The following is a 20,898-nucleotide window of genomic DNA, read 5'->3' as shown; positions in this document are numbered from 1 at the left end:
TGAGTTAGACTCTTTTGAGAAGTAAAGTGAGTGCCAACCCTGTGAAACTGACCAATGGTGTTCTAATCATTTAGAACTGCAAGTTTCTGCTTCGGGTGGCACAGAAGATGTTGGCAATTTGTTGGAGAATCATTTCTCTGCTGGAGATGCAAGTCTAGAGGAGAAGGAAAGGGCGCTTTATGCAGAGGCGGCCCCTCAAGAGAAGAACCTGCTCCTTCACTCCCCAGATGGCAGGGAGGCTGAGAGCTCGGAGAAGACTGCCACAGGGGCCTCCACCACTGCCCCCAGCCCAGGCTCTGACCCTGAAGCCAGCCTTTCCAATGCCTCAGCCTCAGCTCCCCCCGGGGACCCTGTGGAGCTACCAGGAGCAAGCACCCTCCCTCCAGAAGGGGAAGAGGGGACTGGGGAAGAAGGGAGGCCAGAGCTCAGTGCAAGAGAGGGCTCAACAGAGGAGGCGGAAGGACAGGCTGGGAATGGCGTGGTCACTGAGGAAGCCAAGGAGGTCCTAGGGGACAGCCCTACACAGAGAGCAGCTGCGGGCACGGCAGAGCCTGAAGGCACAGGGGCCTTTCCTGTGGCAGTAGAGACAGCAGGCGAGGGCATCCGAGGGCCTGATCAGGGGCCAGAAGGGCCAGATGGAGTCATGGACATGGACACAAAAGCCAGGGAGGGGCCTGAGGACCAGGGGGAGCCCAGCCCAGCTGTAGAGACAGGGGGCACCCAGGAGGACCGCCCCCTGGAGGGCCAGGCACCAGGGATGTTGGAGGAGGATCTGGAAGCTGCGTCCTCTGAGGAAGAGGGTGGTGGCCTCAGCAGAGGCGAGGAAGGAGGAGTTCCATCCCAAGAAGAATCAGAAGAGGACAGCGGCTCTGGGGCTAGTTCAGAGGAAGCAGGGGGCACCTCTGAGGAAGCAGGGGAGCCCCAGGAAGCAGCAGGAACCCCAAGCCCTGGGGACGAGGGGGCTCAGCAGAGCTCGGAGGAACCGAATCCAGGGCCCGAGGGGGACGAGGCCCCGGAGGCCAAGGCAGAGGAGCCCATGGAGGGGGCTCAGGGTAGGGGACCCCAGAATTGCTCCGGCACTTGGGCAGCTGCATTCTTCTTGGAAGTCTTGTATGTAGTGGGACAGGCAGGGACAGGGTGGGGCGGGAGAGCCCCAGCCAGTCCGGGTGTAGCGGGTGGAGGCCTGGTCCAGTGTCGCAGGCCCAGGGGGTGCCTTCAGGCTGCTCATGAGCCACTTCTTCCCAGTTTGGAGGGACTCAGTGAGAGGCCACGCCATGAAGGGCCCAGAGGAACCTGGTCACTTCTGAGTTAGGTCCTTGGGAGCCTGCCCTTTAGGATCCCTGATACAGTTTATCACCAACCAGTGCCTTAGCCTGGAGGACAAGGTGGCAGGGTTTGAGACCCTGTGCAGGCTGGTGAAGAGATGTATGGGTGGGGATGTAGATTGGGAGCCTGCCCACCCCCTGTCCCCGGGGACCACATCAGTGGGCTAACACCTGGGGCCTGCCCTTGAAGACGAGGCCATGTCAGGTAGGGTGAACTGGGGCTGGGGTCAGGATTGCAATAAGAAATCTTAGGCTGGCCGTGGCACTGATGTCCCACAGATGTCCACTTGAAGCAGAAGCTGCTGTCTCAGGACTGGGGAATAGGGAAGGAGAAGGGCAGGGCCAAAGCCAATGGGCAACACTGAGGATGTATCAAATCCTAGGCATGGCCAGGATGCCCATGGCTGCATCCACTGAGGACGCTGACCTGGACCAGGAGCTGGGCTTTTAGGATGGAGGAACTGGGATCAGTCTTCACCTTCCATCCTTCCAGTGTGACTCCCCTGCCACACCCCGGTTTCCCTGCAGAATTCAGTTTTCACATCTTCTCATCTGCTACTTGCACCCTCTATGGGGCCCTGGCAGTCAGCCAGCCCCTTCCCTCATCCTGTCTTCCCTGTCCTGGGTCTGGAGTGGGCTGCCTGGGTCCCGAGATGCTCCACAAGACACATCGATCTTCTCTGCTTCCATCCCTGGTGGAACTACTCTCCCTCTGCCCCACAGGCTCAAGGCCATCCGACCTCTAATTACTTAAAACCCTTTGTGCAGCCAGTTGGTAGAAACGGTCTCCCTGGGGACCTGCAGGCAGTCATGGGCATCTCTTGCTTGGTCAGAAGTAACAGTTGAACCCTTCTCCGCCCAGAGGCTCCTCTTGCGCATGCTTTATGGCAGCCTTATAAATCTGATCACAGGCTCATTTGATCAGGTTATTTCGCTTAGAATCCCTCCCTGGCTTCTAGTACTTCTAGGACGAAATGCAGACTCCTATGGTCCTCCAGGTTAGCCCTAGCGGAGCTCTCCTGCCCCACAGCACACACCTTTACCCACTGAGGCCCAGCCACCCTTCCTGCTAAGCCACTCCTGTCTCCTGTCCCTATCTCCACCTAGTTAACTCCTCACACAGTGGAGCGTAGCTCTTAAGTGGCCCTTCTGGGAAGTTTTTTAATCCCCCCAAAGACTTCCTAGACACACTTCTTAGGCCCTCACAGCTTCTGGAATCTTCCCTTCTACGGCCACATTACTGTTATAATGATTACATTACTTTTAAGATGATTTCTCCCCCTGCCCCACTAGACTGTAGGAAATCGCCACAAGTCAGGAGCTGTGTCTGTTTTGGGCACCTCCGTAGTCCCAGCACGATGCTCAGTGCTTGGCACATCACAACTGCCCAATCGCTATTTGTTGAATACATAAAATGGACCACAGAGCTTCACAGATGTTGAACTGGGATTTTCAAAGTTCTTCCTAGAGACAGAACTCCATTTAGTTGAACTTGGCAAACTTTCTGTCAGCACTTCCTCAGATCCCGCCCTTATCCATTTCTAGGGGGCTTAGAGCCCAGCTGGCTCTTAGCTTCGCTCTAACCCTGCTCTCTGCTTCTGTCTGCAGAAGAGGCGGAGGATGTGAGTGAAGAAGCCCCACTGAGGGATCGCTCCCACATCGAGAAAACGCTGATGCTGAACGAGGACAAACCAGCTGACGATTACTCTGGTAACCAGAGGGAGAAGGTGCTGGGCGTGGGGCTGGGGCTGGGAGGCCTTGGGGTGGGGGCTCTGAGGCCAGCAGTCACCCCAGGGAGGAAAGCCTGGAGGTAGGGCGGGGGGGGCTTCGTGGAAGAGACTGCAAGCAGCGTCCAAGGCCTGGGGGCTCTGGATTGGCAGGAGGAGGAAAGGCAATCCAAGCAGCGGGATCAGCGAAAGGGTCAAGGACAAACCCCAGTGCTGTGTCTGAGGATGGTGCCAGCTTCCACACTGTGCCTGGGGAGGGGCGTTAATAGAGTTCATCACATTTGCTTTGATTTTTTTACAGTTTACAAAGCCCTTTCATGCCCAATATTTCATGTCACCCTCAGTAATCCAAACTTTCCGCGGAGCTTACTATCTCCTCTTGGTTGAGTTAGTGAAAGCTCAGAGCAGGCAGGACTCTGCTATGGCGCACAGTTAGAGAGGAGCCACACAGGTGTGGTTTCTGACCCTCAGGCCCTCTTCCCCCCTTTGTGCCTCACACCCTGCTTCACCACCTTTGAGCTCCCAGCCTCCCCCTGTGAGCCACCTCTCCCTGAAGTCATGTTCTTCCCAACAAGGTGCTTGGGATGTCTGCATCCTCTGGGGGTGGGGGTGGGGGACCGTCCAAGGCCTTGGGGCTCTGGGTTGGCAGGAAGGAGGAAAGGCAATCCAAGCAGAGGGACCAGTGAAAGAGTAGAGGACAGGGTGGCTATCCTGCCCTGCGGGCCTGCTTAGTGCCATACCTCCTTGCCCTCTGAGTCTAAGGCAAACACAAGTAGAGGTGGAGGCAGAGAGGAACGGGGTTCTTCTCTGCCATGGAAAGGGCCTTCAGTTACCTGAAGGCTGAGGTGGTGCTTCAGGGCACACGACTGAAGAGGGAGGGAGTAGAGGGTTAGCTTAAAAAGAAAGGCAGCTTTAGGGGATGGGGAGGGAACGCCTTGGGTTTAAAGATTTCTGAGGGTTGAGATGTGGACCAGCTCCTCCTTGAATGCTAATATATGGATAGTTGCTGGGCTGCAGATACTCTCTGCTCCCCACTAGGCAGGGCTAGAGCTGCCCTGGGAAGGGACCTGGTCTACAGTGGTCAGCAGTCTGGAGTGCGTCCTACCTGACGTCCCCCTCCCTCATCCTCCTCTGTCCACAGCGGTGCTGCAGCGGCTTCGAAAGATCTACCATTCGTCCATCAAACCCCTGGAGCAGTCTTACAAATACAATGAGCTTCGGCAGCACGAGATCACAGGTACAGTGTCCCAAGGTCGGGTCTGTACCTCCAACCTGTCCACACTCCCCCATGCCCACGAGGTTCCGAGCTCTTTGTGTGGTGGCTCGAGGACACTGGAGCTGAGCTCTCCTAAGTTCTTGGAGATCCCAGTCACGTGACTCATCCTGTCACTGCAGGAGTACCCCATAATTTGCAGAGTTTTCCGCAAACATTTCATTTGTAAGCACTCATGCTTCAGTAGTGCAGTTTTGGTTTCCAAGGGCAGTGATGCCAGCTTCTACCCCTCGTGTGCACAAGGGCCCACAAAGCTCCCTGTTCACTTACTGAGCGTGTCTTAAGTCCCCTGATTGGCCTGGAATCCTTCCCTCCTCCTGTTCACTCCTCCTGGTCAGCTTCCCTCAGGTCTGGGTTATTTTAAAAATCAATTTTCAAATAAATGAAATAGGGTATACTTGTTGCAAAACAAAACAAAAAAACAACAACAAAAAAACAACTCCCCAAACTCAAATAGTGTAAAATAGTATACATTGAAAAACAAAACCCCTTTCTTGATTTCCAACACCTCTAATTCCACTCCCCAAGACACCCACTGTTATATAGTAGTTCCTCAGGAATATAGTTTCTCTGCATATGTGAGCATATACAAGCATGTCTTTTAAAGAAATATTTTTATTGATTTTAGAGAAGAAGGGAGAGGGAGAGAGAGGTAGAAACATCAATGATGAGAAAGAATCATTGCCCAGCTGCCTTCTGCATGCCCCCTACTGGGGATTGAGCCCGAAAAACTGGCATGTGCTCTGACTGGGAATCAAAATGTGACCTCCTGATTCATAGGTCGACACTCAACCACTGAGCCACACCAGCTGGGCACAAGTATGTCTTTTCCTGTTTGTTTTACAAAGATGGGATCATCTCACAAAACTCTGTGTGTGTGTAGCTACTCTTGCCCTTTCAGATAGTTGCATGGATGCACTGCACTGGCTGATGGGAAGCAGGGTATTTGCCATTTTCAATTTAAAAAAAATATTACAAGCACTACTATAATTGTTACATATTTCATGCAACTACACTTGTACGATAAATTTTTTAAGTGGAATACTGGAAATTAAACATTTTGATAGTTTTTGCTAAATTGCCTTAGGTTGTACCAATTCCAATTTTTACCCATAATGACAGGATATGAGAGCTCTTGTTCCCCCACAGCGATGTCTTTTTAAAGTGTTATTCATCTTTGAAAACTTTAATAATGATATCTATTTATTGTCTCAATGGTGAGTGCCATTAAACATATTTCTGTGTTAACTGGCCGCTTCTGTATATTATTAAATTTTTTTTATTGATTTCAGAGAGGAAGGGAGAGGGAGAGAGACAGAAACATCAATGATGAGAGAGAATCATTGATCAGCTTCCTTCTGCCCGCCCCCAGTGGGGATGGAGCCCGCAACCCAGGCATGTGCCCTGACCTAGAACCAAACTGTGACCTGCTGGTTCATAGTTTGACACTCAACCACTGAGCCACGCCCGCCAAGCTTGGCTGCTTCTGTAGGTCTCATGTGATGCTCTTGATGGTTAAAAAGTGGATATGATATAGGGTGTACCTTATTCCTGCTTTCCAGAAGAGGAACTGGATGCCCAGAGATCACATTGCTGGAACTTGGGGCTATAACTCTCTCCTTCTCCGAGAGAACGCACTGTTGCACAATGATCTCTATTGTTTCTTTTTTTTAAAATATGTTTTTTATTGCTTTTAGAGAGAGCGAGGGAGAGGGAGAGAGTGAAACATCAATCGACTGCTTCATGCACACCCCCTACTGGGAATCGAACCTGAAACCCAGGAATGTGCCCTGACAGGGAATCGAACCCATCACCTGGTACATGGGACAATGCTCAACCAACTGAGCCACAATGGCCAGGCTCTATTGTTTCTTGCAAGCCTAAGAGCCAACCGATCCTCTTTGGCTTCATAGAGAAAGTGCAGGTGTTGTGAGGTCACAGTCTCCTAGTTGCTTCCCTGCCCTCCACTTCTGCCTTCTCCTGCAGCCCTCAGAGCTGGCAGTTTGGCGCCCCTGCTGTGGGCTGCCCCAGGAATAGCGCTCTGCAGGGAGGGCATCCTGACTCCTGAGCTCATTTTCCAGAGTTGGCTCCCCTTCCCTCCTCTCTCTCCAGTGCTGGGACTCCCTGTGCCCTTGGGCAGTCTCCTGCACAACCTGTAGCCTCCTTCATGTGCTAGTAATGCCTGCTATTGCAGAGGGAGGGCTGAAACAGTATCCGGGGAGAGCCCTGGGGTGGTTGGTCTCAGCTGCCTGCTGGCTGAAGGTCCCCGTCCCCCTTGGCGTCCCCGGCCTGGGCTGGGGTAAAATAGACTTTTTGTGGGATCTTAGGTTATCACTGGGGATTCCTGCCATCCCCTCAGCCTGCCTATCCCTTCCTGTCCCCAAGCCAGGGGTTGATGCCCACAGAGATGCCAGCAACTCATGGGGCAGGGCCATGGTGTTGCTTTCAGGATTGGTTTCACCTTAGAGAAAGAAAACTAGTGCATCAAGTAGGAGGTGCAGCCCTGGCTGGGTGGCTTAGTTGGTAGGAGTGTCATACCATGCACAAAAAGGTTTTGGGTTCGATTTCTGGTTAGGGCATGTATGGGAGGCAATCAATCGATGTTTCTCTGTCTCTCAAAATCAATGGAAATATATCCTCAAGTGAGAATTAAAAAAAAAAAAAAAAAAAAGCAAGGTACAGAAAAAGAATACCCTACTCCTCTTTCTATAAAAAAGATGAGGAGTATGTTTTCTACTAGTATTGCTTATATATGTATGGAAATATCTGAAATAATATGTAGGGGGTCTAGGCCAGGGGTGGGGAATGTCTGGCTTGCATGCCATATAAGGCCTGCAAAATAATTTGGTCTGGCCCTGCCAAGGCATTAGGGGTGAGTTAATTGTTTGATCAAATATATATAGCAGGCTAATTTTTTAAGTTGATAATTTTGTTTGGCCCGAGATGATGTTATAAATATCCAAATGACCCTTGGTAGAAAAAAGGTTCCCCACCCCTGGTCTAGACAGATTGGAGACATGGATGTGAGACTTCTCACTTGTGTACCTTATTATACTTTGATTTAAAAAAAAAATCCTCACTTGAGGACATGTTTAGAGAGAGGAAAGCAGGGGGGAGAGAAAGAGAAACATTGATGTAAGAGAGAAACATCTTTTGCCTTCTGGGAATTAAACCAGCAACCTTTTGGGTCATAGGACAATTCTCATCCAACTGAGCCACTCCAGTTCGGCTTTATACTTTGAGTTTTGAACCAAGACATTAAATAAATTAAAACAGAAAAAAATAAATGGAGTGCCTGCTGTTTTGAGGCCTATCTATCTGCAGGCTCAAGGAGATAAAGAAATCTGGAGAATTATAGGCACTAAATTATGCAGGGCTGATTCTCTTTGGTTCAGAGAAGGGTTGAAAGAGCTGGGGCTGGCACAGGGTGGCTGCAGCCCCTGGTTTTGAAAGCATTGGAGAATTCTGCTTTTTCTTCTAGCGACCCCAACTAGAGTGGCCCGTGCAGAGTGTTCTCTCCAACATCGGACACAGGGCCCAAGAACCCAAGAATTGCCTAGTCAGTGCTTGGTCGTGGGACCTGGCAAATATGTCATGAACTTTGGAGGCTAATATTTGAGACTGGCCCCAGAGCCCAGGGTGGGGCCGAGTCTGAGATGGGATTTCAAGAGGTGCAGCTAAGGGGAGGGAGGCTGGGGACAGGCAACGTCAGCGTCCAGGTCGCCTAAGATTGTATGAACCTCTCTCATACCCTTTCTTCTGTTACCAATCCAGATAGCAGAGTTTTCACAGCTCCCTGCTCTGTGGCAGCTCTCTGCTCTCCTTTTATGAATGCTTCTTTCCCAGACCTACACATGGAGGCCTCATTCAGAGTAAGCTCTGCATCAGTATCTGTTGACTTCACTTAGTGCCTCCTTCTGGTGCTAGTGTGCCAAGCATCTGGGCAAGGCCCAAATGGTATCTTCTGGTATCTTTTAACTGAGTGATTGCACTTATGTAGCAAGGATGTACCACTGATTGCTACATGCTGTCTGGTCCAACGTAGAATTCCACAACCCAATTAGATGGACTGTCTGGGATGCAGCGTGAACTGTGTTGCTCCTGTAGTGAGAAACTTGTTAGCTCACTTCCACCTCTAACTCCTGCTGCCCACAGATGGGGAAATCACTTCCAAGCCAATGGTGCTGTTCCTGGGACCGTGGAGCGTTGGCAAATCCACCATGATAAACTACCTCCTTGGGTTGGAAGACACTCGCTACCAGCTTTATACAGGTGGGATTTTCTTGTGTGATTCTTGTATTTCAATGTCATATGTAAAATCGCTATGAAAAACAAAACAAAACATTTATATGTTTTTATGTGTCATCAATATAATAATGAAAATCACATACAAGAAACCAGCAGCTACACTGATGTTGGTAGCAGCATTATTCATAATACACAAGAGGTGGACACAACCCAAATATCCATCGATGTATGAATGGATAAACAAAATGTTATTCAGCCTTAACAAATAATAAAGTTCTGATACATACTACAACATGGGTGAAACTTGGGGACCATTTTTTTATTAATATGTTTTTATTGATATTAGAGAGAGAGGAAGGGAGAGGAAGAGAGAGAGAAAAACATGTATGTGAAAGAGAAATGTTGATCGGTTGCCTCCCATACGTGCTCCATTGGGGAATTGAACCCACAACCTGTGTATGTGCCCTGACCAGAAATCAAACCCGTGACCCTTTGGTACATGGGACAATGCTCCAATCAACTGGGCCACACCAGCCAGGGCAAAATAAACCAATTTGTCATATGATTCCATTTAATGAGGCCCCTAGAGTCATCAAATTCATAGAGACAGAAAGTAGAATGGTGGTTGTTGCCAGGGGCTAGGCAAGTTAAGAATGGGGAGTTAGTGTTTAATGGATACAGGTCAGTTTGGGGTAATGAAAAAGTTCCGGAGATGGAGGGTGGTCATACTTAATGCTACTGAACTATACACGTAAAATGGTTAAAGTGGTAAATTGCATTATATATATATATATATATATATATATATATATATATACACACACACACACACATATATATATGTATGTATGTGTGTGTGTGTATATATATATATATATATATATATATATATATATATATATATATCTCCTATCTAATAAAAGAGTAATATGCAAATTGACCATCACTCCAACACACAAGATTGCTGCCCCTATGTGGTCAAAGATGGCTGCCCCCAAGATGGCCACCACAAGATGGCCAGCAGGGGAGGGCAGTTGGGAGGGGCCAGGTCTGCAAGGGAGGGCAGTTGTGGGTGATCAGGCCAGCAGGGCAAGGCCTGCAAGGGAGGGCAGTTGGGGGCAATCAAGCCTGCAGGGGAGGGTAGTTAGGGTGACCAGGCCAGCAGAGGAGGGAAGTTGGGGGTGACCGGGCCTGCAGGGAAGGGCAGTTGGGGGGGGGACCCAGGCCTGTAGGGGAGGGCAGTTGGGGGTGACCAGGCCTGCAGCAGAGGGCAGTTAGGGGTGACCAGGCCTGCAGGGGAGGGCAGTTAGGGGCAATCAGACTGGCAGGGGAGTGGTTAGGGGGTGATCAGGCTGGCAGGCAGAAGCGGTTAGGGGCAATCAGGAAGGCAGGCAGGCAAGCAGTTGGGAGCCAGCAGTCCTGGATTGTGAGAGGGATGTCTGACTGCCCATTTAAACGGGCAGTCGGACATTCCTGGAGGGGTCCCAGATTGGAGAGGGTGCAGGCTGGGCTGAGGGACACCTCCCCCCGCCCCCGTGCACGAATTTTGTGCACCAGGCCTATAGTATATATATATATATATATATCCATCCACAGTTAACAAAAGGGAAGTCACTAGCTTAGCAAACATAGTAGCTGATTCTTGTGGCAAACCCTCCCTGAAATACCTTGCCTACCCATCTACTTTGCAGTAGGTGTCTTCCTAGGAGATGACTATGTTCCTACTAACCTTGTGCCTATGTGTGCAGGTGCTGAGCCTACCACCTCTGAGTTCACGGTCATCATGCATGGGCCCAAGCTAAAAACCATTGAGGGTATTGTCATGGCAGCTGACAGTACTCGGTCCTTCTCACCCCTTGAGAAGTTTGGCCAGAATTTCCTGGAAAAGCTGATTGGCATCGAGGTTCCCCACAAACTTCTAGAGCGGGTCACTTTTGTGGATACACCAGGCATCATTGAAAACCGCAAACAGCAAGAAAGAGGTAATTTAGCACTCATTTCTGACACAGGGTGAGCTTTTGACAGTGGGTGGTAGGCAGGCAGGGGAGAGGAAATGTGGCCAGCATTGCCCAACACCAGGGGATGTGTTCTCTGCCTCCATTCCCTACTTGTTTTTACTGTGATGCCACTTAGGTGTGGAGTACCTTGTCCTTTTACCTCCCCAAGGACTGATCTGGTTTGGAGGTGATCATTATTTTCCCAAGAGGAAGCTGATCTTCTCTGTAAGTAGCTCCTCAAGGTCCACGCTGGGGCTGAGCTGTCTTTAGGAGGCCCGGGCTGTCCTGACTGATCAAGGGCCTGGGTTAATTGGATCTCCGTCCAGGTGTACTTGACCTCTGGCTAACCTGGGGCTGGGTTGAACCTGACCTTTAATTCTTCCTGCTTTACCAGGCCTGCTTCAACATAAGCCTGTATCAAAAGCCCTACTTACCTTCAAGTGACAGGGAGTGCCACTTTGGGCCCAGCAGGCACTAGGCTGTACATAGGCCACTGAGTATCGTCATGACTCAGGGTTATCTGCAGAGATGAGTCATAACAGGCATTTGTAGAATATATGACCAGATGATAGATCTCAGTTTATGGCTCTCACTCCTATTTTGGTTATAACCAGACCCTGGTTTATGACTAGTAATAATATTATCACTAATATTGACCTTTATTTTACTCCTAGTATATATTAGGTATTTTTATGCATTATTGGCTGATTGTTGTAAAGTAATTCCAGGACAGATATTCCTAGCCTCCTCATTTTGAAAATAAGAAGTTGAAGGAATGAAAAGATATTAAGCACCTACCTTGTGACTGGAAGTTTTAGTTAGGTGCTTTCCTGTATTTGTAGCAACATAGTACTCTTGAGATTAGCCTACACTTCATAGTTCTTGTCATTTTATAGCTGAAATGCTAAAACTTGGAAGCATTTAATATTCGGCTGGCCAGTGACAAAGCCCCAATTCTAGCCCGGGTCTTATGCCAGATTCACATTTCTTTCCACTAAATGATGGATCTTCTCTCTTCTTTTTAATTTTTATTAATTAAATTTTATTTACAATTACAGTTGATATACAATATTATGCTAATTTCAGGTGTAGAACATAGTGATTAGACATTTATATAACTTAAGAAATGATCACCTCAGTAAGTCCAGTACTGGTAGATCCTCTCTTTCACATCCTTCTAATTCCCTGACTTTTTTTCTTCAACATCTTCGCCACTGCCTGGATCTTTTTAGACAGTAGGAAAATCTCCATTTCAAAAAAAGCATTTTGCTTCCCTGGAACCTTGGATTCCACTTAGATTAAAGCAAAGATCAGGCTGTTCTTGGTTGAAGGTTGACAAGGGGCAGGAGATACACAATTAATTCTTAAAAGCCTTAAGAAGGCCAGAAAATCCTTAATGCTGTTATTTCCTTCAACCTGTGGAACCAATGGTTTGGTTCTGGCAAGAGGCACAAGGGGCTTGGACTAATGCTTGCTCAGCCTGACTTCTCACTCCCTCTCCCAAAGGTTACCCCTTCAACGATGTGTGCCAATGGTTCATTGACAGAGCTGACCTCATCTTTGTTGTCTTTGACCCAACCAAGCTGGATGTGGGTCTGGAACTGGAGACTCTGTTCCGCCAGCTGAAGGGGCGTGAATCCCAGATAAGGATCATCCTGAACAAGGCCGACAACCTGGCTACTCAGATGCTCATGCGGGTCTACGGGGCTCTCTTCTGGAGCTTGGCCCCGCTCATCAATGTCACTGAGCCCCCAAGGGTCTACGTCAGCTCCTTTTGGCCACAAGACTACAAGCCCGATACTCACCGGGACCTGTTTCTCAAGGAAGAGATCTCCCTCCTGGAAGACCTGAACCAGGTGATTGAGAACAGATTGGAGAACAAGATTGCCTTCATCCGCCAGCATGCCATCCGGGTTCGCATCCACGCCCTTTTGGTCGACCGCTATCTGCAGACGTACAAGGACAAAATGACCTTCTTCAGCGACGGAGAGCTGGTCTTTAAGGACATTGTGGAAGATCCTGATAAATTCTATATCTTCAAGACCATCCTGGCAAAGACCAACGTCAGCAAATTTGACCTTCCCAACCGAGAGGCCTATAAGGACTTCTTTGGGATCAACCCCATTTCCAGTTTCAAGCTCCTGTCCCAGCAGTGCTCCTACATGGGGGGCTGCTTTCTGGAGAAGATTGAGCGGGCCATCACCCATGAGCTCCCCGGCCTCCTGGGAAGCCTGGGGCTGGGGAAGAATCCAGGTGCTCTCAACTGTGACAAAACAGGGTGTGGTGAAACCCCAAAGAATCGCTATAAGAAACACTAGGTTGTTGTGTGGCCATTCTCGGGTTCCTGTTGGTGAATGAGCTTGTGTTCTAACTGTCTGAGAAGTCCTGGTTTATTAGCCCTTTGAGCCACACTGGCAAGAATCATCACACATTGGAGATTTGGGAGTTAATTGAGGCCAGTGGTGGGGGAAAGTGTGGGTCGAGGGAGGAGAGTGGAAACTGTGAATTATAGTTTGCTTGTCTCATTGCTTCAATTAGGAGGCCTGATTGAGACAAGTCAGGCTATACCTGCTTTTCATGGGTCCTATCTTGGAGGGACAGAGAGCAGCTAAATTCTAGGGTATACTGAGTTGATGAGCATTAAACAAGCTAAAAGCAGCTGAAGTTCCTTTCCCCCCTTTAAGCTGGGAAAAGAGAAGACTTGGGTCAGTAGGACTATCCTGGTCCTTTGTGGCTGCCTTCCACACAGTCTTCTGTGTCTGCCCTCCCCCCCGCCCCCCCCCCCCCCCCGCAGTGCTCAGCTGTCTCTTAAACTTTGGTTGACTTCAATAGGGGATAATCTCTTGGGGCCTGAATCAATCTGGGTTTTGAGCCTACCCCCAGGCTCTCTTCCCTGTTTCTTCCAGGGTTGGGAGGGATGATTTAGGATACATGAACACTAAGAGAGAACAAGAGTTCCCAGGCTAAGAGAAGGATCTGCCTCCCCCATGCCATTTCTCTGACGTGGTGTTCTAAGCCAGCTGGGAAGCTGAGTCCCTTTATTGGCCCCAAGAGAAGGGTCAGTGTTCCATGCATTCGGGTAATTCACTGGAAGTGACTTCAGTGAAAGTACAGCTCAGAGGGTTAATTGGTTTGCAGTGTGTCTTTGTTTATTGCATGTCTTGGAAAACTTGGATCCCAAAGTCTTTGGGTTTCAGAGGGGACAATGGAGACCTTGCTCCTTTTCGTTGGGGACTTCTCTGGGCAGCCCGCCTCTTCCAAATTTAAGAGGAGGCTGTTTCCACAACTTCTCCATGGAGACACTCTGCAGAAGGGTCGTTCCTTCCTGATTTTCATCACCGTGGCTTTCCCTTTCCCTTCTTCTCATTCCCTGATGTGCTAACACTTTAAACTCACAGGAGTCAGAACCAGCACCAGCCATCAATGTCAGTGGCAACTAAGGCTTAACCTTCAGTTTTCCACCTGAATTTGATGCTGATTCCCACTGGATGTACCGCAGGAAAGCCTGGGCCTTCAGATACCAATAAGTGTGGATATGTGTGTATTATGTTGTCCAAGAGAGATTAGGGAGATAACAGATGCCAGAGAGCAGAGCGAAAGAACTTGTGAGAGTTCTGCCTGGCTGGTATGCCACCCAGAAGGGCAGCGAGGGACTGAGGATGGGGGAAGGACCCTGGAGGGAAGGAGCCATTTGACAAAAGGTGGGTAAGTGAGCAGTCTGTGCAAATCCTGGAGACTGGGCCCAGGGCTGCCCTGAGGGGCTCCTGCCGAGTGAGCCAGCCTCTCTTGGGAGCTTTACCAGGAGGCATGGGTCAGGACCTGCCAGCACCAGGAAGTCATCCCTGGTGCAGAAGGAAAGTGAAGATGAAGGCAGAGGGAGCGGCACTGAGGATAGGCAGTGGAAGTAAATTGGCAATCAGATTAGGGCCATGCGGAGAACTGCAACTTCGGAATTCCTGTTTCTCAGAATTAGTAGCACTCTAGTGCGGCTGCAACAGAGGCTGCTTCCTTTGGCTTCGTGGAGGACCTAGAACCTCCCACAAGAAAGCCAGAGGCCCCACAGCCTTCAGGACATTGTTTCTAAGGACAGAGCCAACCAGAGAAGAAAAGGATCTGCTAGGGGTGTCCAAGGAGCCTGGTGACAGGGCCTGATGCGCTGCTTTTCTTCTCACCAAGAACCAACCCTTGCCTCATCTCTCTGTCCTTTACCCTCTCAGAGTCTGCCCTCCCACCTTGCTCCTTAATGCCCCTTAATGCACTGGGGCTCCTCTTGGCATATCTGTGTTTCTCAGTGCAGTAAGGGAAATAAAATATGCAGAATCGTATGGGCATTGTCATAGCTACTATCACCATTGCTTCGGGGGAAGAAGGTGGAATGAGGCTAATACATTCATACAATATTTATATTTTCAGGGTGGTGACATTGTCAGTGTGATTCCCCCCGCCCCTTTCTTTTCTCCATCCATTTTTTTTTTTTTTCTTATTCCTAATCCTATGCTCACTCCTTGACTTACCTTTTCTCTAACTGCCCGCAGGCTTGTCCGTCAGTCAGCTTGGACGTTAAGAGCTATTTTTGCCTCACTCTGTGGAGGTGGATTTTAAGCAGAATTCTGACTTTTATGGGGGGTAGGGGGGTGGGTTGAAAGCTGGGGGAAATTTAGGATCCAGAGATCCCTCAAGCGGAGTATTTGTGCCTGAACAGTAGCTGTTTCTCTCCAAAGTGGAACCTTTCCAGTGTTCTTTCCATTCTGATTTCATCAGGTAGAAAGTCTCAATAAAGTTCCAATCTCTCTTTAACACATTGTACTTTGATTGTATCCAACCAGTTCAATCTCTTTATCTTCCTTTAAATCTAGTAGAGTATACTAATTTTTATTAAGACTGTTTTTTAGAGTTTTAGGTTCACAGCAAAATTGAGAGTAAGGCAGGAGATTTCCTATATACCCCTCCCCTCAACATGCATCGCTTCCTTCACTATCAACACCCCCACAGAGTAATACATTTTGTTACAATTGATGGACCTACATTGACCCGTCATAGGCACCCAAAATTCATAGTTTACATTAGGATTCACTCTTGGTGTTGTACATTCTGTGGGTTTGGACTAATGTATAATGACATGTACCCACCATTATAGTGTCATACAGAATAGTTTCACATGTGCTCCACCTATTCATTCCTCCTGTCTGCTCTCATTCCCATGTACCAATTTTTAAATTTCTTGGGGATAGATTGAAAATTTATAATTGCATCTCCTTACCCCTCCCTGTCTTCTTTTCAAGCTTCCTCCTTCTTGCCTCCCAGTGTCAAAGATGACCTGTTCCCTCAGTTGGCTATGAAACTAAGGCCTGCTGTAGTATAATGGTAAACTTGAAGAAACACTTCCCTGAAATTGTCATTCTCCCTGCTTCTGTGGCAGTAGCCCATTAATAGGAATTATTGAAATCTACGCCAGTCTCTCACAGAGGCATTTGATCCACACCCTCAGCCACACAGCTGCCCACTTGGTGCCTGAAGGCTCTGGTGGAGGGAGCCCAAGGTCTGCCCTGAATGTAAGGATGGCATCTCCCTTGGCTTCTACAGGAAGTGGTGTCCCCATAGTATACAGAGTCTGGGCCTCCTGCCTATTCTTGTCTTTAAAGAAACTTGAACCTGTCCACGTCTCCCCAAGCCTGTGCCCTTCAGAGCAAAGGTTCCCCTCTTGCCCCCCCCCCACACACTTGAGAGCATGTTTCTTTAAAAAATATATATATTTTTATTTGATTTCAGAGAGGAAGGGAGATGGGGAGAGTGACAGAAACATCAATAATGAGAGAGAATCATTGATCGGCTGCCTCCTGCATGCCCCACATCAGGGATCAAACCATGACCTCCTGGTTCATAGGTTGATGCTCAACCAGCCAGACATGCTGGCCAGGTGAGAGCATGTTTCTTAAAGGACAATAACTGGGTCCTCGGAGTTGGCGGGAGGTTGGACTGCCAGGCCAGGGAAGATGCGGGATTCAGCGGCTTGGCCACCTGCTCTGGGTTTTCCTGTCAGAAGGGGCTGATCTCAGGCCTGATGAGTAGGGCAATGCAGTTCATTTCCTCCCTCTCCCTCACTCTCCTCTTGATTAGGGGCCCACAGTCCACAGTCTGAGCAACCGAGCAAGCTGACCTAAGACCACTGCTGCCTACTCACCCCTGCCCCAGGTCACTTCTTCCATTCATGATTGCAACCAGCATTTTCCCAAGACTGGGAGAAATAAGGAGCTTTTCCCTGGAAAAGGGAAGGTAGGTGAGATCTGTTTTGAAGATAAATATAACATGCCAGAAACTGCTGGAGTGATCAAAACTGGACTATTTCACAAGCCTCACACCTTACCATCTTTAGGTTAAGTCTGCCATTAAGACGATAGATAAATAAACACAAAATGGAGGAAGCAAAATCAAAGACTATTCTAAACATGGGCCAATGATGTGAGGGGCTGAATGGAGAGTGTTTTTACAGGTATGTGTATGTACCCTTTGCATATATGGGGGTTACATGTGGTTATATATATAAGGGATGTGCAGGTACCTTCATGTAATGTCTGTGTGTGGACAAACTGATGTGTATGTGAGTTTTTGTGGCCAAATTATGCCCCGGTACCTAGCACAATGCCTGGAACCTAAGACTCATCACCTATGTGGAAACAGAATGAAAGAAAAAGTGTTTTTTGGGGGTAAAGATGGGGTCCGTGCATTGCATCTTGTGTGGAGAGGGTCCAGAGGAACAGGTATGTCTGGGGTGGTGGGTGGGCATAGCTGAGAAGAAGTAATTGTATGAACAAATGTGGGAACAGATTATGGGAGCATGTGTGAGTGGAGTGAACCCAAAGCCCAACCCAGTGTGGAGACCCAGGAAAATTTTAGCCATAAAGGACATCCTGCCAGACCCTGGGCTTTGCAGGAGTTGGATCCTCCTCCTGGCAACTTCGTAATAGTTAGAGCCTTCAGAAACTCACAAGTCCTGGCAACATTTCATGCCAATTCCACGTTCCACAGCATTAGGCTGAGGCTTTTCCCAATCAAGGGAAACCTTTTCTTTAGAATAGGGGTGGAGAACCTTTTTTTTTTTCTGCCCAAGGCCATTTGTATATTTATAACATCATTTTTGGGCCATACAAAATTATCCACTTAAAAATTAGGCTGCGACATTTGGTCAAACATTTCATTAATTCACCCCTAATACCTTAGCAGGGCCAGACCAAATGATTTCACAGGCCTTATGTTCCCCACCCCTGCTTAAGAAGAACATAGAGGCAATAAAAAAAGTATAAGAAAAAAAGTAAATGAGAGTAGAGACACAAATTTGCCTGTAGCCAAGGTGTATTCAACAGATTTTTGGGAATTCCCTGTACCCACCTCTCATCCGAAGGATAAAATAACATGCACAAATGAGCATTTTTTAAAATTGGTTTCAGAGAGGAAGGAAGAGGGAGAGAGAGATAGAAACACCCATGAAGAGAGAGAATCATGGATCAGCTGCCTCCTGCAAGTCCCCCACTGGGGATCAAGCCCACAACCCGGGCATGTGCTCTTGACCAGAATCGAACCTGGGACCTTTCAGTTCGCAGGCAGACGCTCTATCCACTGAGTCAAACCGGCTAGGGCCAAATGAGCATTTTTAAATGTCTGCCTGCACTGTGGAACATGTTCTCTGTTTTCACATAATGTCAATGGAGAAGGGAATAAATTTCTAGAGTACTCCTTTGTGCCAGGAACTGGGCTGTAGGCATAGAGACATTATCACACTTATACCTTAAGATAATGGGATACTTTTAATAGCTGTGCCCCAGGCCACAAGCTGAGTGCTTTATGTACATTATTTCATTTAATCCTTCAAGAACGCCACAGGAAGGGGCCATCCAGTCCAGCACTGACAAGAGCACAGACTCTGGGGTCACATTTCTTGGGATTCAGCCTGGGCTCCACCACTTACTAGCTGGGCAGCCTTAGACAAATGTCTTAACTTCTCTGTGCTTCAGTTTCCTCCTTCAAAAAGTGGAGATATTAATAGTCCTCTCCTGGAGTTGTCAGGATTAAATGACTTAATATATGCAACATGCTTGAAATAGTACATAACCCACAGAAAGCATTCAGTACATGTTATGACTATTATTCATATTTTACTGATGATGAGACTGATGGTCAGAGTGGTTGAGATGATGGCATGTGTAAGTGGTAGGGTCAAAATTCTAGCTGCTGCCTGACTCACCCTATAGGTTATGCTAGGTTACTTGCTTAGGGTCACATTAGGTGACACTGGCCTCCCTGATCCCAAAGTGGAAAAAATTCAGAACTGCCTAATTTTTTAAATAGTCACTCAACACCTTGAAGCTTGTTAGTAACAAAATTTAAACCATTTAAAAGTAATTTTCTTTAGAAATGTTACTGAGGATTATTTCCTGAACAAAAAAATACTTAAAATTGAAAACAACAACAAAACACCCATTTAACTCTATTTCACATTTCATTTTCACCACAATCATCTTATAAAATAGATAGGTATATATATTATCCCAAATCCCAAATCCAAATTAAACAGGAGGAAAGCAGAGAAACCAAGATGGCAGCATAGGTAAGCACCTAAACTGCTGCCTCGCACAACAATTTCAAAACTACAACTAAAAGACAGAACGGACACCATCCAGAACCACAGGAAAGCTGGCTGAGTGAAAATTCTACAACTAGAAGGAAAGAGAAAAGCTCACAGAGAACTGGAGGTACGGCAAAGGGTCTTTGTGCGCGCAGAGAGGAAGGGCGGCTGAGAGCCTGGCTGACTTTCTCTGGCGGAAGGGGGAAGGAAGCCCCCGACCGCACTGAACCCCAGTTCTGACTGCACTGAACCCCAGTCCTGGGCGAAACCCCATGGACCCAGGCTCATACAGGGGGAGTCTGGACTGTCAGGTAGAGAGAAAGGCACCTGGAGACTCGGAGACCCGGGGGAGCCCCGGCAGGCAGGGTTCTGGAGGCGCGTGCGCCAGTGTGCACAAAGGCTGCGGAGGTTGCCACAGGCTTTCCCTAGCAGAAGGGAGTCCGAAGCTCCTGACTGCACTGAACCCCAATTCTGACTGCACTGAACCCCAGTTCCAGGCAACCCCCTGGGGACCCGTGCTCTTACGGGGGGGAATCTGGACTCTCGGGCAGAGACTCGGGAGCCGGGGAAGGCAGAGGTCTGCAGGCGCGTGCATGCCAGTGCGCACAAAGGCTGCGGAGGTTGCCACAGGCTTTCCCTAGTGGAAGGGAGTCAGAAGCTCCTGACTGCACTGAGCCCCAGTTCTGACTGCACTGAACCCCAGTTCCAGGCGAGCCCCTGGGGACCCACGCTCTTGTGGGGGGAGTCTGGACTCTTGGGCGGAGACTCGGGAGCCAGGAAGGCAGAGGTCTGCAGGCGCGCACGCGCACAAGGGCAAGGCTGACTGGAAGCCAAGACTGTCTGCTCCGCCCTGAGACTCCACCCCATCCAACCTGAGCACAGAGGCTATTGCAATTTGGCAAGTCTAATCCTATAAGGCTGTCTCCAGCACCGAACTTCTCCCAGCGTAGAAACAGCTGATCCTTACAGCCAACTGGCCTAGAGGTCAATTCCTCCCAGTGATACCAACAACAATCAAGACTTAACTACAAGGCTGTACACACAGTCCACAAAAGGGTGCACCAAGAGTGTCCACCTCAGGTTAACTGGGGAGGCCGACCCACTGGGCCATATTGGAAACCTAGCACACAAATCTACCCTACCAACTCAGGGAAGCAGTGAAAATGCGGCGTCAAAGAAACAGATCACAAACAAAAGAAATGGAGGAAAACAAACAATTGGATATAGAATTCAAAACCACGATTATAAGGCTTTTCAAGAATATCCTAGAAAAGGCCGATAAATATAACGAGACCCTTGAAGATATGAAAAAGGACCAACTAGAAATTAAACATACACTGACTGAAATAAAAAATATTATACAGAGACCCAAAAACAGACTAGAGGAACACAAGAATCAAGTCAAAGAATTGAAATACAAAGAAGCAAAAAACACTCAACTGAAAAAGCAAAAAGAAAAAAAAATACAAAAAGTTGAAGATAGTGTAAGAAGACTCTGGGACAACTTCAAGCATACCAACATCAGAATTATGGGGGTGCCCGAAGAAGAGAGAGAGCAAGATACTGAAAACCTATTTGAAGAAATTATGACTGAAAACTTCCCCCACCTGGTGAAAGAAATAGACTTACAAGTCCAGGAAGCGCACAGAACCCCAAACAAACACCAAACAAAAGGAATCCAAAGAGGACCACACCAAGACACATCATA

The 20,898-nt window shown here is 48.3% G+C and overlaps 1 protein-coding gene across 3 annotated transcripts in view; it reads left to right on the top strand.

Moving 5' to 3' along the window:
• SRL (sarcalumenin) overlaps positions 1-15,375 on the top strand; it is a 40,951-nt gene extending 25,576 nt beyond the window's left edge. For 2 of the 3 annotated variants that reach the window (XM_080679287.1, XM_080679288.1), the window contains 5 exons: positions 2,934-3,035; positions 4,194-4,289; positions 8,481-8,597; positions 10,322-10,555; positions 12,077-15,366. In XM_080679287.1, coding sequence (XP_080535413.1) covers positions 2,934-3,035; positions 4,194-4,289; positions 8,481-8,597; positions 10,322-10,555; positions 12,077-12,888 — 1,361 coding nt within the window. In that variant the 3' untranslated portion in view covers positions 12,889-15,366. Of the gene's footprint in view, positions 1-74; positions 1,053-2,933; positions 3,036-4,193; positions 4,290-8,480; positions 8,598-10,321; positions 10,556-12,076 lie in introns of all 3 variants that reach the window. The other variant, XM_080679286.1, reaches the window with a different exon arrangement.
• Positions 15,376-20,898: the final 5,523 nt, after the last annotated feature.

The sequence above is a fragment of the Plecotus auritus genome, assembly GCF_963455305.1.
Source record: "Plecotus auritus genome assembly, chromosome: 7".
NCBI lineage: Eukaryota > Metazoa > Chordata > Mammalia > Chiroptera > Vespertilionidae > Plecotus > Plecotus auritus.
This window is presented reverse-complemented; position numbering and strand designations above follow the sequence as displayed.